Source organism: Ostrinia nubilalis, chromosome 22 (genome assembly GCF_963855985.1).
Source record: "Ostrinia nubilalis chromosome 22, ilOstNubi1.1, whole genome shotgun sequence".
In the NCBI taxonomy this organism is placed as follows: domain Eukaryota; kingdom Metazoa; phylum Arthropoda; class Insecta; order Lepidoptera; family Crambidae; genus Ostrinia; species Ostrinia nubilalis.
Window position 1 is genome coordinate 1,315,086 of NC_087109.1, and position 13,262 is coordinate 1,328,347.

Consider the following 13,262-nt stretch of genomic DNA (forward strand, 5'->3'; position numbering starts at 1 on the left):
ATGACACCATGACAACATGTCAAAAGTGTCAACTGTCAAAAATATATTTTACAAGTTTTTTATACAACATTGGAATTGTCATTATTAAGCCAGCCGATATTTTTAATGCAAAAAAGGTATTTTTATTTTAATTTCGTATGGCGTGCAATAAATAATTGATGCTAGAAGCTGTATCACTTCTCGTGTAGCGATTCTTCGAACTCGAATCATTAAATGATTTGCATTTAATTTTCAATCACTCGCATTGATTTTGATTCACATCACATCACCATTTCACATCACTAAAACGTCAACGTCATGTCGATTTGGAGGTTGAATTTTTCATTTTCGGTTTTCTCTACTGAATTCTCTAGATTTTTCGTAATTAGTTCATTGTCAACTACTAAAAACCTCAACTCTTTAATTTAAAACCACGTGGGAACAACTAAACCGCCATGTCAAGGCGGTACCGTGATGTAGCTGCAAAAATGCAGCAAAATGTCCAGAAACATCTAAAGGAGATGAAAGACTTGTCTTCCTCTGAAGATGAGGAGCCTTACGAGTCTAGCGTGCTGGAGGGAGTCTTCCAGACGTACACGCGAGGCGGCGGCGACACCCACATGCTGGATCGAACCAGACATCTCTTGGAAGAGGCGATCAGCGGCCGCTCAGTAACGTGCCTCATTTGTATAGCCTCTATCAAGAGAGCCGACGCTATATGGACTTGCGAGCACTGTTTTTCGTATCTTCACCTCTTGTGTATACAGAAGTGGGCCAACGACAGCGTCAGTCTCCTCACTGAAGAGACACAGGCACCTCTAGCAGTTGTCAAACCCCGAAAAATTGAATGGTGCTGTCCCAAATGCAGAAACTCGTACACCAAAGATCAAATACCTCGTAAGTACAGGTGTTTTTGTAGCAAAACCGATAATCCTCCTTTCCATCCATGGCTGGTGCCTCATACATGCGGTGAAGTGTGTGGAAAGCCTTTGTCAAGCGGAGATAATTGTAAGCACAAGTGTTTGCTACTTTGCCATCCTGGACCTTGCCCTCCATGCCCGCAAACTGTAAATGGAGTGTGTTATTGTGAGAAAGAACGCAAGAGAGTCAGATGCAGTGCTGCAAAATGGTCCTGTGGACAGCAGTGTAAGAAATTACTCTTCTGCAAGTCGCACAAGTGTGAGAGCACCTGCCATCCAGATGACTGCCCGCCATGCAGCTACGTAAGTGTGCAGGCTTGTCAATGTGGTGCTGAAAAAACTAAACGGCCTTGTAATGATCCTTCATGGCAGTGTAAGAAAGTTTGTAACAAGCCATACTCATGTGGCTATCATAAATGTGAGAAAGTATGTCATTCTGGTGATTGTGGTACTTGCCCAAATTCAGGAACTAGGTCTTGCCCGTGTGGGGCTAACCAGCGGTATGTCCAATGCCCGGATGTTATGGAAACATGCTTAGGAACCTGCAATAAGAAGCATGACGACTGTGAACATCGCTGTCCAGAGAAGTGTCATAAGGGAGCATGCCCTCCATGCCAAGTGTTGATCGAGAAGAAATGCTTCTGCTCAGCTCATTGCAGAATGCTTCCTTGTAGCAAAGAATATAAATGTGAAACTAAATGCAGGGGAATAAGACCATGTGGCAAGCACGGTTGCAGTCGCAAATGCTGCAATGGCAACTGCCCACCCTGTGAGAAAGTCTGTGATAAACCACTCCAATGTGGACGTCACAAATGCACAATGGTTTGTCATCATGGGCCATGCTACCCCTGTCCAAGAGAGTCCAAAATAACATGCAGATGTAAAGAGACCTACATAACAGTCTTGTGTGGAAGAGAGAGACAAACAAAACCTCCGAAATGCAACCTCCCTTGCAAAATAAAATACAAGTGTGGTCATATCAATGAAAACAAACATTCCTGCCACTTTGGGGACTGTCCTCCCTGCAAGGCTATTTGTAAAAAAGCCTATGAAAAATGCGAGCACAACTGTATAGCTGTATGTCATGAGAACGTAGCTGTAGTTTTCAAACCAGTAGCGAAGCCAGCTACACCATGGGAGATAACACCACCAAAAACCAAAATAATGACTTTAGACTGCCCTCCCTGTGAGACACCTGTCCCTGTTATATGCTTTGGTGAACATGAGACAGAGAATCAGCCTTGCCACTCTGCTAAACGAAGATGCTGCGGTCGCAAATGCGGCCGACCGTTGGCCTGCGGCAACCACACCTGCTCTTTACTCTGTCACTTTTACACAAATCAACCTGACTATCCAAATGTCCCGTCTTATTGTAAACCATGCAATAAAGAATGTGCAGTGATCCGTCCCGAAAAATGCTCCCACAAATGCAGCATTAGAGCCTGTCACCCAGGGGAATGTCCACCATGTGAAATTCTGGAACGTATTCCATGTCACTGTGGAATCACTGAGCTATATTTACGCTGTCGTGAGCTGTCTATTGCCACAGAAGAAATGCTGTCTTGCAAACAGCAATGTCCTAAGAATTTGGAATGCGGACATCGCTGCAGAAATACCTGCCATTCAGGACTGTGTGGGCTTGGCCAGGTGTGCAATAAGAAGACCAAAATTTACTGTGAGTGTGGTAATTTGAAACGAGATGCACCATGCAACTTGGTCCGTTCCGGAGAGGCTAAAGTTGCATGTGATGAAAGTTGCGCAGCTAAGAAACTTGCAGCCAAACTAGAGAAGGATAAAGAGGAACTGAGATTGAAAGAATTGGAAGAAGAGAAAAACCGTAGGGAGCTAGCGGAATATGAATGGAAATTGAGCGGCAAGAAAAAGAAATATAAAGAAAAGAAGCAGGTTTCAAATGAAGACAATAGAAGCTGGTGGCAAAAGTATTGGATTCCTATTTTATCTGTTTTAATTACTATCTTTGGTGCACTGTATCTTGTTATTGAGGTTTAAGAATATTTATTGGTTTTTGTCTGAACAAAATTATTGTTCAGTAATTATTATAGACTTTTAAAAGACATTTCATTTTAACCTTGCCATTTTTTAACTCTTGATTATAGTAATTTATTTGATTGAGTGATTTTTAAATGTAGACTATTTTTAATTGATTATATTATTTTTTTAAAGTTGAGACTGGTCTACTTATTGTTCTTAGAGTGTGCTAAGTATGTGGTTTGATATTTCCATGTGAATTATTAATAAGAATGTTTTTTTTTCGTATAAAGCTGTGTTCACACTAATAATAGGGCTACACTGGTGTAGTGATGTGGTATGTAGGAGTAACTTTTATATTTATTTGGTGTGAATGAAGCTGTTGTAATGACTAGGTTTAAGGTTTTATTTAAGTATGTATTTAAAATATGGAAGTCCCATTATCTAGTTTTACCTTGTGATAATTTTTTAATAATAAAATTACAGAAAATAATTGTTTGCTGTTTTTTTTTTAAGAATTACCTACACCTACATAAAGATAATTCGAAAACATGGTCATGGTACATACCATATTCAACTAGTCTCAAATAACGAAATAACGAGCAAATCCTGCTATAGGTAGGTAGGTAGGTAAGTAAACACATACAGTGTGAGTCACGTTAAAGTGTACATATAAAAATAGATGAAACTAGACCTATTTTTATCGACAAAAAACAGGTCAAAAAATTTTTGAGATTTTTTTTAAATTTTTTATAGAATTTTTTTTCTTCCAATTACTTATTATAAAGAAAACGTAATAACTTTTAAACTAAGCGGTATATCCTGATAAAATAAAAACAGTAATAATGCTAAATAACAGGCAATACTAAAACAATAGATAAAATACACAAAAAATGCCAACAAATAATAAAAAATGATACTTTTTGAAAAAAATCTGCTTAAAAATTCGTATTTTTTTGGTTATTTGATAAATTTCTCCAAAAAATGCCCCTATAACAGATGGTTTTTATTACTTTTTATTATTCTCTATCGTATTACTTTTGTAAAACTAAAAATCGCATGTCTCTATCCCTATCACAACATTTGCTATGATCGTTTGAACAAAGGCCTGCCACCACATTTTTCTCCGCTACAGGTAGAGACAATTTTAATTTTAACTAAAATGCTTATTTTACTTCGAAATCTTTTGTTTTTATTTGAAATCTAACTTGTCTTTATCAAAATTACAAATCTAGAGTCACTTCAGTTTCGTTGTTAACGAAGCGTTGAATGGCGCGCCCGGAGAGGCTTAGTTCAAACGATCATTGCAAGCGTTGTGATAGGGATAGAGACATGCGATTTTTGGTTTTACAAAAGTAATACGATAGAGAATAATAAAAAGTAATAAAAACTACCTGTTATAGGGGCATTTTTTGGAGAAATTTATCAAATAACCAAAAAAATACGAATTTGTAAGCAGATTTTTTTCAAAAAGTATCATTTTTTATTATTTGTTGGCATTTTCTGGGTATTTCATGTATTTTTTTAGTATCACATGTTATTTAGCATTATTACTGTTTTTATTTTATCAGGATATACCGCTTAGTTTAAAAGTAATTACGTTTTCTTTACAATAAGTAATTGGAAGAAAAAAAATTCTATAAAAAATTAAAAAAAAAATCTCAAAAATTTTTTGACCTCTTTTTTATCGATAAAAATAGGTCTAGTTTCATATATTTTCATATGTACACTTTAACGTGACTCACACTGTATAACACTTATGTACAATACAATACAAAACTGATGAGTAGATCACTGTACCAAGGTAAATGAGTGCTCTTTTAAAGACAATTTTATTAATTTTACGAATCCTGTTAAAAATTGTGATAAATCAACAAAGAAAAGAAAGTCCCATACAAATGGTGACAGAGTGTGACGCCATCTAGTGGTAATTATTGTTCTCACTTACTATTTTGCACTTGACAATCAATTCCAGCCCCCCTAGACAAAACGCACTTTTTGATCGAATCGAAAATCGAATCCGTCAAAACTCCATACAAAAAAGGGGCTTTTCGACCACTTTTCGACTGGTTTGCGATTATAATTTGCACTTTGTCTAGACCCACAGTATAAATAAATAAAATAAGTTTCTTTGCATCCATTCGTTCCTATTTACGTTGCAGAAGCAGAAGTGGCTTCCATTCCACGTCCTCATCATTTCTGCAATGCCTGCTTGAGTTCATAAAGACATCTTTTACTAATCAAAACATTTGCTATAAATATTTGTCTAGGAGTTTTCGGATTCATTCTTCAGGTGTAGTAAAATAAAGAAATAATTATTAAACAATTTATTTTTTACTCGAATTACAGATTACGTCTATGACAAGACTTATCACTGCTATTTTATGGACGGTTTAGATAAATTATTTGATAATCACACAAAACTAAAACAATGTCCCATCGAACGTTTAGTGAGCTCCGAAATTGGTTAAAATAAAGTTAGTTGTTTTAAAAATAAGATCTTTATAATGACTATAGATAATACAATAATATATTTACCTTGAAGAAGTAAATAATGTCGAAGATATTCCGTTTTAGGTAAAAGTTCACATTATCCATAATACATTATCATTATTAACTTAAATTAGTAATGGATAAGCATTTGTTACATAGAAAAATTAACATTAAATGACTAATGATTTCCGAAAGGTAGTCAATCCTTTATTCTATGACTTCCTTTGCCTTCTAAATATTTTTAGCCTTTACAGCCACCATCATGGTGAGACCATTCGTACTTAGCTATACATCGGAAACTTGCCACAAAATAACACATTTCTTCAATTAATTTTTAACTTTCACATCTAAGGAATGGAATGAAAATCCATTGAAGAAATTGTTTATTTCTGGCAGGTTAATACAAATTTCCCTGTCGACATACCTTTCGGAAATAATAAAAATAAAACATGGTAACATAAAAGTGGTCGATGGCACTTTAGGATAAACCACAGTGAAGAATTAAAAGCTTAATTGTTATTTTTACAGCACCAAATTAATCGTGTTCCATCGAAGTAATTTTTCATTTCATTGAATGACTCATCTAACAAACACTTTAGACGAGATGTCTAAAGACAACAATTATATGTATTATTGAAATTATGTTGTGTGGTTCAATTTTGTTCGTATAATATTCGTTAGTTTCTGATCAATTTGGAAAATGTTCATATCCATCCATCGAATTCATAATCATGTCATCAATATAAACCACTTGAACCATTTCATTCGAAAATTAACGAACTCTAGTGTTAATTTCTTGCTTCTTATTCTTGTTAGACAATTTGAACCACCCAGCCTTTTTGTTATTGTCTTTGGGCATGGAAATAGACCTGGAGACCCTTTCCCTGTCACTGTCTCGATTGAGAATTTCGCTGGACTGGCTCTTTTTGCCGTCCCGAGTGGTTTTTCTTGAGATCGTGCTATGATCAGGGGTCTTTCTGGTCATCGTGCTGTGTTCTGTCTTTTTCTCTGGTCGTTTATACAGAGTAGTGCTAGAACTGGACAGTCTACTGCTTTGGGGACGTTTGGTCAAGGTCGTCTGGCTGTAAGACTTGTTCTTCTGAAGTGTACCAGGTCTTTCTGTCTTCTTGATCTCTTTAGGCTTGGGTTTCCTGGGCTTCTGTGCGTAATGGACGTCGTGCTGGTCGTTGTAGTGCTTGGGCGTCCAGGGCGCGAAGATGGAGAAGCTTTTGGTTGTGCTCCTGATCTGAAGGTTGGAGGAGTTGACTGAGGACACGTCGTCACGGGAGCGGTTGCGCGTGAGGCGGCCGGGGTCTGGGATATCTCCAACTGTAAAAGGAAAAAATATTAATTTCATTTTTTGACATGAAACTTTCGAAGAGCGAGTAGTTACAAAGTCATATTGATTGAAATGTATGGTCATCAAAAGAATCTCATCAAAATATGTACGGAAATCATCAAGAACTCTTGACAGTAAGTAAGTACAGTAACTAGATTAAACTGTAAATTATTTATCCTATCTATCATTTGGAACAGCTGGAAAGCTTTATTCGGGACATTACAACAGTCCTGTAGTCTTAAGATGAGTGCTGCGATAAGCTTTTATCGCGCCATTTTATCGATTTTACGTGATAAGCCCATACATTTGTCGTCTAAAGTCGTCGATAAGATTTTATCACGGTGCGCATCCTAGCCCGACTGAAAAGAGTTTAAACTTGTGTAAAGAATTTTAATGGTCACGTAAGATGTGGATTGTGGGTAGATAAATACTCCTGAGGACTTCTACCTCTACGTTTGTGAAGTTTACTGTTAAAGTTCTTACCAGTGGTAGCATGTAAGTAGACGACGCTCCTCTGCGACTGATGGCTGGAGTCACCCTCCGTGCTGCTCTCGCCAGAGTTGTTGGCTGGTGTCCGACGACGGTGTCTGACACAAGAAAGAAGAATGTTGTAAGACAATTGATGTTAACTATGTTCCTATGTTCTATGTTCTTCTGATTAATTTTGTTGCGGGTCCAATGACAGTTAACTTTCCCCCGGGACAAACTTGACCTTCACTGATTGGGTTTTTATTGGCGGTCAAGCTGTAGATCCTGGCTACACAGGAGTTGCAGCGGTGGGAACGAGAGGTGGGAATAGTCTCGTTTATTGATGTTAATCAAAGATAACATAGATTCTTATGAAACTGTACCGCAATTAGTATTGTAATAAAGTCTGAATTACGAGATACTTACTTCAAGTCCCGAGAAAGTTCTTGCTTGCTTCCCCTCAGCTCCGAAGAGCTGCCCCTCTCCTCAGTCCTCCTTCTTAGGTCAGTCTTGCTCCCCTTCAAAGTCTTGGAGCTGCTGTGACTCCTCGATCTGTCATACGGACTGATCGGCGGCTTCCCCACCCCTCTATCCAAATGGCTCTCCGTCTCAGAATTGCTGATTTCGGAGATATTCCTCAAATTCCTCTTGTAGTACTGCTTGGTTCGCGGAGACTCGCTCTTTTCTTCCCTCAAGTTGGGTATGGAGTAGCTCTTATTTGAGAGTATGCTGTGGTCGACTTCGTCGATACCGGTGCTGGAGTTTGAGATGGTCTTCCTCAAGGTGCTGTGGGATTTAGGGTTGCTTCTTGTCTTGGTGACGGTGTGGTGCTTGACGTTGGCGTCGGAGTCGACGTCTGTGTCGCCGAAGAAGCGAAGGTTCTTGGCTGGAGAGTTGAGGGGTTTGGTGGTTTTAGCCCAGGCTTTGCGAGGTTCTTCTTCAGGTGGTGTTGGGATTTCTTTCTCCACCTGAAAATTGAATAAAACAATGTTAAATAAGGTACTAGGTAGGTATACATACCTAAATTTTTTTAGACCCACGAAACCCCTGACGATACCCCTGGTGGTATCGTGGGTCTCTTTAAGGGTCTGAAGTGACCTAAAATCAAACGATTCTGAGGCCGGTATTCACAAATATTACTATGAGGTCTCACAGTCCGCGTGGACGCACTGGGTGACATACGAACCAATCACAGAGCTCTATTCAATGCTGTGCGTTCGATTTGCTGCTTCACTTAAGGAAGCATCGTTTGTGAATACGGGCGTGAAACGTTAAGTATTAAGTGGTAGTAGTGCCCTCTTGTAAATATCATACCTGGGCCAGTTCAGTTATCCAACTAAAAAGAGTATATTAAAGCAGGTAGTTTTGAGTCAACTTTCTATATCGTTACGTTACTCATGAAAGAAAGTAACCAAGTATCCACGAAAGCACGGACAATGGAATAAGTAAGTAAAACTTGCTGTTTCATTATCCAAATATGGAATAACGAATTCAAATAATTTCTACATCACCTTAGCGGGCTTTCCTTTCTTCCTAGTGGTGAGGCGGTCCAGGGACTTGAACCAGTTGGGTGCAGACGAGGCGGGGGCGGGCTGCCGCCGAGGGGGCGAGGGGGTGGGGCTCGGCGTGGCTAGCCTCCGTCTGCCTCTGTATCTTTCAGCCTAGAAATAGATAACAATGATGCTTTAGTCCACATCCACAGTGCATTGTATTTAAATGCAGAAGATTAAATAAATAAATAATTTAAATTGTAATTTTTGTGGAGTCGCCCGTCTGCAGGCGTCGGGCCCTTTAGCACCATTGTTTGGACATTTTATTTTGCTGCTATCAAATTTTAATTTATTGATGTGGTTTGTGAATGCATTTTGGGTTGGGTACTCAGTGTTTTTTGGATCATATAAATAATCGAGGATGGGTGTGTTGGAGCTACACCTGTTTTAAGTGAGTGGAGGCGCCTGGCACCGTCTCCAAGACGAAGTTCACTGCGCTGAAGCATTGCTGTTCTTTGTTCGACAGGAGTATAGTTGTAGAAATGAATAAGGAGTCATAACCGGGAAACCGTGCGTGGTGCGGGTCAAGGTGCGCAGCTGCCGGGGGGTTTGAAGTGGGATCTGAATCATGGAGTAGTTTGTTTTGTGAAATGATTGGTCGTTTTGTGGAGGCGGCTTGGTCCCGTCATCTTGATGCGTCAGAGTAGCGGGATCGGTATTGGCCTTTAATGGCGTCTGAACTGGGAAGGTGCCTAGATTTGTTTGTGGGAACAAGTGGGTTTGAAATGAGTGCGGGACAGTGGTCCCGTCATCTTGACGTTCATCTTTTGTCTTTTGTGATGTCCATGGCAATAAATGTTTCTTTCTTTCTTTCTATCTTTCTTTCTAGTCATTTGGCCGATAGCTGGGAAGTTAGAAGTAGGTACCGTGGCGTTTTAGACCCTTTTCTGGACAACCAAAGTAGGTATTGACTAGGCTTCAGGAACAGGTGGACTACTAGGTGGACCGACAATCTGGTGGAGGTCGCGGGAGGTGCAGACCGGTCGTTGTAGAAATCCTTGGGGGAGGCCTTTGGCCAGACGTGGTGGACGTTATTTGGCTGAAATGATAGGGACAGAGAAAACCTTCACCTTTTGGGTATTTATTGGCGGTCAAGCTGTAGATCCTGGCTACACAGGATTTACAGCGGTGGGAACGAGAGGTGGGAATAGTCCCGTAGACAAAAAAAGGTATATTCAAAAACATTGAAAACAAAAATGCAGCTGAAGATTTGATTGCCATTCCCAACGGCCATCCACAAAACCACAATATTCTAACTCAAAAACCTAAATTCGTTATCAACCGTCAGAATTTCTCAAAGGCAAATAAAAATTTGCAGACTTTGCTCGTCTCCATGTTTCGGCACTCAATCAAGCGCACGTTTTTTGGCCGACTGTAATTGTATCCACAACGAAAGCATAACACAGGCAGGTAAGGTAGACTCACAAACAACCAAAGGCTCAAGAAAGTGGTATATAATAGACCATGGCATACCATGGCGAATTTTCAATCTAAATAGCGGGGTGTAAGTAAGGTAAAGATACGAGTCAAAAGAGATTTTTGATGATGAGAGATGAGAATTTTATGTTTTAAGTTTGTAAATAAATCGAAATAAAGAAAATGTGAACGTAACCTTGGAGGAGGCCTTTGTCCAGCAGTGGACGTCATTTGGCTGAAACGAACGAACGTAATCTGCCGCCCCTTAGAATTTACCGCCCTAGGCTTCAGCCTACTCAGCCTGCTGCTAAATCCGCCACTGAGGGGCACATGGGTAATCTAATTATTAATTTTATTCTTCTTTTATAAGTGGGCCGTAACAACTGAAGTCACAAACAATCCAAAAGTCACCACAGGTTTCTGAGGTTTTCTTAAAGCTGTAACGTGCGCGTGGGTAAAACTTACAAGAGAACAAAAAATTAGGACGATAAGTAAAATCAGTCTTATAATAAGGCTCTTATGTATTTTGAAGACATGACAGACCGAAATCAACTTGATTGTTTGAAAAGAATGCGATTCGGCTTCTTTTTTAGCCATGTCAGGCGGCTCCATTAAGTCCGACACCATGATTGTCACTTTATTATTTGTTACTACCCACACGATAGCATAAATGATAGGTTTTATGAATACATGAACTACATCCTACGCTTGCAGTGAACTCTCTCAGCATATCCGCGTTGTGAGAAAAATGAGATATCTAATCATTAAATAATATACGCCGAGAAAGAGGTAATCGACTGATGAGTCCGCGCAGCAAAAAATATTATTATTGTTTGGCAACATTTGCATGTTGGGGTTCCTTACGTTGGAGTTGAGAGAGTTAGATAGCTGAACTACAGATTAAGTTCGAGAATTCTCGAAGTTGACCCAAAAAATTGCCTCTTTCTGGGTTTTTTTGGAAACTTTCAGGAGTTTGGCTATCGCAAACAAACGTCAAGAACAAGATACAATCCGTGATAATACACTAAAGCATATGGTCAATACGGTGCTCAACCATTTAGGTAGGCAGGTAAGGTAGTTTACACTATACTTTTTCAAGTCACAAATAAATGGTTTATATGGTAACTGGTTTTTAGTTTTTAGCTATTTGAAGAATTTAGAAAATTTTTAGACAATTTTTCAATACATTTCCCAAGGAAAAAGTGGGAGGCACCACAAGATAACCGTTTCGTGTGTCACCCGATCGAGCAATCCTTCATGGATTAGCGGTAAAAGAATTAGATTCGCTCTGTGGAGGTTCTAAATTCATTACCCAGGTGACGCAACAATAAAAAACCACTGTGTAATTGTCACCACTTGATTTGTTACAGACGTGAATCAACCTTATTGTCTGAAAAGAAATATCATCCTGTTCTTCAGAGGGCGGGCACATCAAATCATCGGACCAATGATCCGCGATTGTGAGTCATAAAGACTTCAAACAGATTAGGTTAAAATCGCCACGGGACTAATCGCACTCATTCCCACCGCTGCAACTCTTGTGTAGCCAGGATCTACAGCTTGGCCTCCAATAAAACTCAACCATTGAAAGTTGATGATGATTGAGGGGGATAGCTAACTGTCTTGAAACAAACAACAACTTGCCTCTGCAAGTACTTCTAGTAGTACTAATAGTATATCCAAGAACTGAAGAAAGGCTTAGGTTATAAGTTTAGTCTTCATCAACCAACCGGTTGTTGATTCAAGTACACAATGGAAAGGACCCGATCCGGTCGAACTCAATGATCTATCTTTTAGGTTTAAAATCCTAAACTTATAATTTCAATCCGTACTAAATAAGTACGAAAGTAACTCTGTCTGTCTTTTCACCTTAGCCATTGACTGATTTAGATGAAGTTTGGTATGAATATAAGTTTTGAAACTTACGCCCGTATTCACAAAAAATACTTGATGAGACTTTGGGACGTGTAAAAGTGCTTTTTAAAAGACTACTTGTATGTAAATAAATGAGCTTTATGAGTTTTACTATGAGGTCACACAGTGCGCGTGGACGCACAGGGTGACACACGAACCAGTCACAGAGTTCTATTCAACGCTGTGCGTTCGATTTGCTGCTTTACTTACATTTTATCCTGTTATTTGAAAGGGGGACAAGGTTGAAAAAGTTGAAGTTTAACTTTCAGTTAGACCAAAATTCACGCGGGTGAAGCCGCGGGAAAAAGCTAGTTAATCATACACTTTGGAGGCTTTCAACACTCATCAGTTGATTCCCAAACTATGATTTATGTGAAGTCAATGACCTCGTGCTCTACAGTCGCTAGATATTGTATGACTTTGTAAGTGTATGACTTATATACAACAAGTCATCAGCTAAAAACAAAGGACTTCATTAGAACGACGGGTTTTTTGTTGCGTGTCATCACGAGCTGCCACCACGGTGTCAAATGAAAAGCATTTGTCATCGAGTGAGGAGTGCCGAGTGAAGGGGAGGGAAGTAATAATAAGAAAAACAACTAAGTAGGATACCGTTTGATTTGGATTCTTTTGGCAGTGTTATCGGGCTGATTATGTTATGTGATGATGATGATTGTTACGATAAATGGACAGAGTCGCCAGATGGTAGGTACCAACTTTTAAAAATGGCCTGAGAGTCCGGATACTAAATACCTACTTGCTATAATTCAGTATCTGGTACAGAGTTAACTTTTGTAGATCTGTTTGTAATTATTGTAATATAAAAATATTCTAAGTGCGCCCAGGGTTGTCCAGGGAATCTACAACCCTAATGTTAGTACAGGCCTAGTATAGGCATTATTGTTTGGTTAGGGATTGTGGACTACCTAGTTTGCGCTTTGTAAAATGTCCAAGAATATTTGAGTGACATGAAGAAGCATCTACAGACAATAATGTAAGTTAAAAAGCACTCAAATATTTGCTTACGTAACTCAATAGGAATTAGAGGCTTGAATTTGTAAGTAGTTAGTAGAAGATAGCTATAAGTATAGGTATCCTTTGAACTTCCTACACAGTTCCAACATTATAGCGCACACAAAAAAGTTTTTTAAACAGTACAAAGACTGTTAATATCTTAGTTACCTAAAGTGTTGC

General features: G+C 39.0%; 2 protein-coding genes across 2 annotated transcripts in view; one reads left to right on the plus strand and one right to left on the minus strand.

Annotated features, from left to right (window-relative positions):
- The first annotated feature begins 293 nt into the window (after positions 1-293).
- LOC135082955 (NF-X1-type zinc finger protein NFXL1-like) lies at positions 294-3,381 on the plus strand. Its single transcript, XM_063977722.1, has one exon. It carries the CDS (start codon positions 435-437, stop codon positions 2,907-2,909), a length of 2,475 nt encoding a protein of 824 aa, XP_063833792.1. The 5' UTR covers positions 294-434; the 3' UTR covers positions 2,910-3,381.
- Positions 3,382-5,200: 1,819 nt separating this feature from the next.
- LOC135083012 (uncharacterized) overlaps positions 5,201-13,262 on the minus strand; it is an 89,034-nt gene continuing 80,972 nt past the window's right edge. The window contains exons 8-11 of the mRNA XM_063977775.1: positions 8,700-8,849; positions 7,615-8,156; positions 7,204-7,307; positions 5,201-6,710 (exon numbers count right to left, since the gene is read on the minus strand). Of these exons, the coding sequence (XP_063833845.1) occupies positions 6,154-6,710; positions 7,204-7,307; positions 7,615-8,156; positions 8,700-8,849 (1,353 nt within the window). The 3' untranslated portion in view covers positions 5,201-6,153. The remainder of the gene's footprint in view (positions 6,711-7,203; positions 7,308-7,614; positions 8,157-8,699; positions 8,850-13,262) is intronic.

Bases quoted from the DNA above. Each gene is read 5' to 3' on its own strand.
- LOC135082955 (XM_063977722.1), top strand. From the start codon at position 435: ATGTCAAGGCGGTACCGTGATGTAGCTGCAAAAATGCAGCAAAATGTC.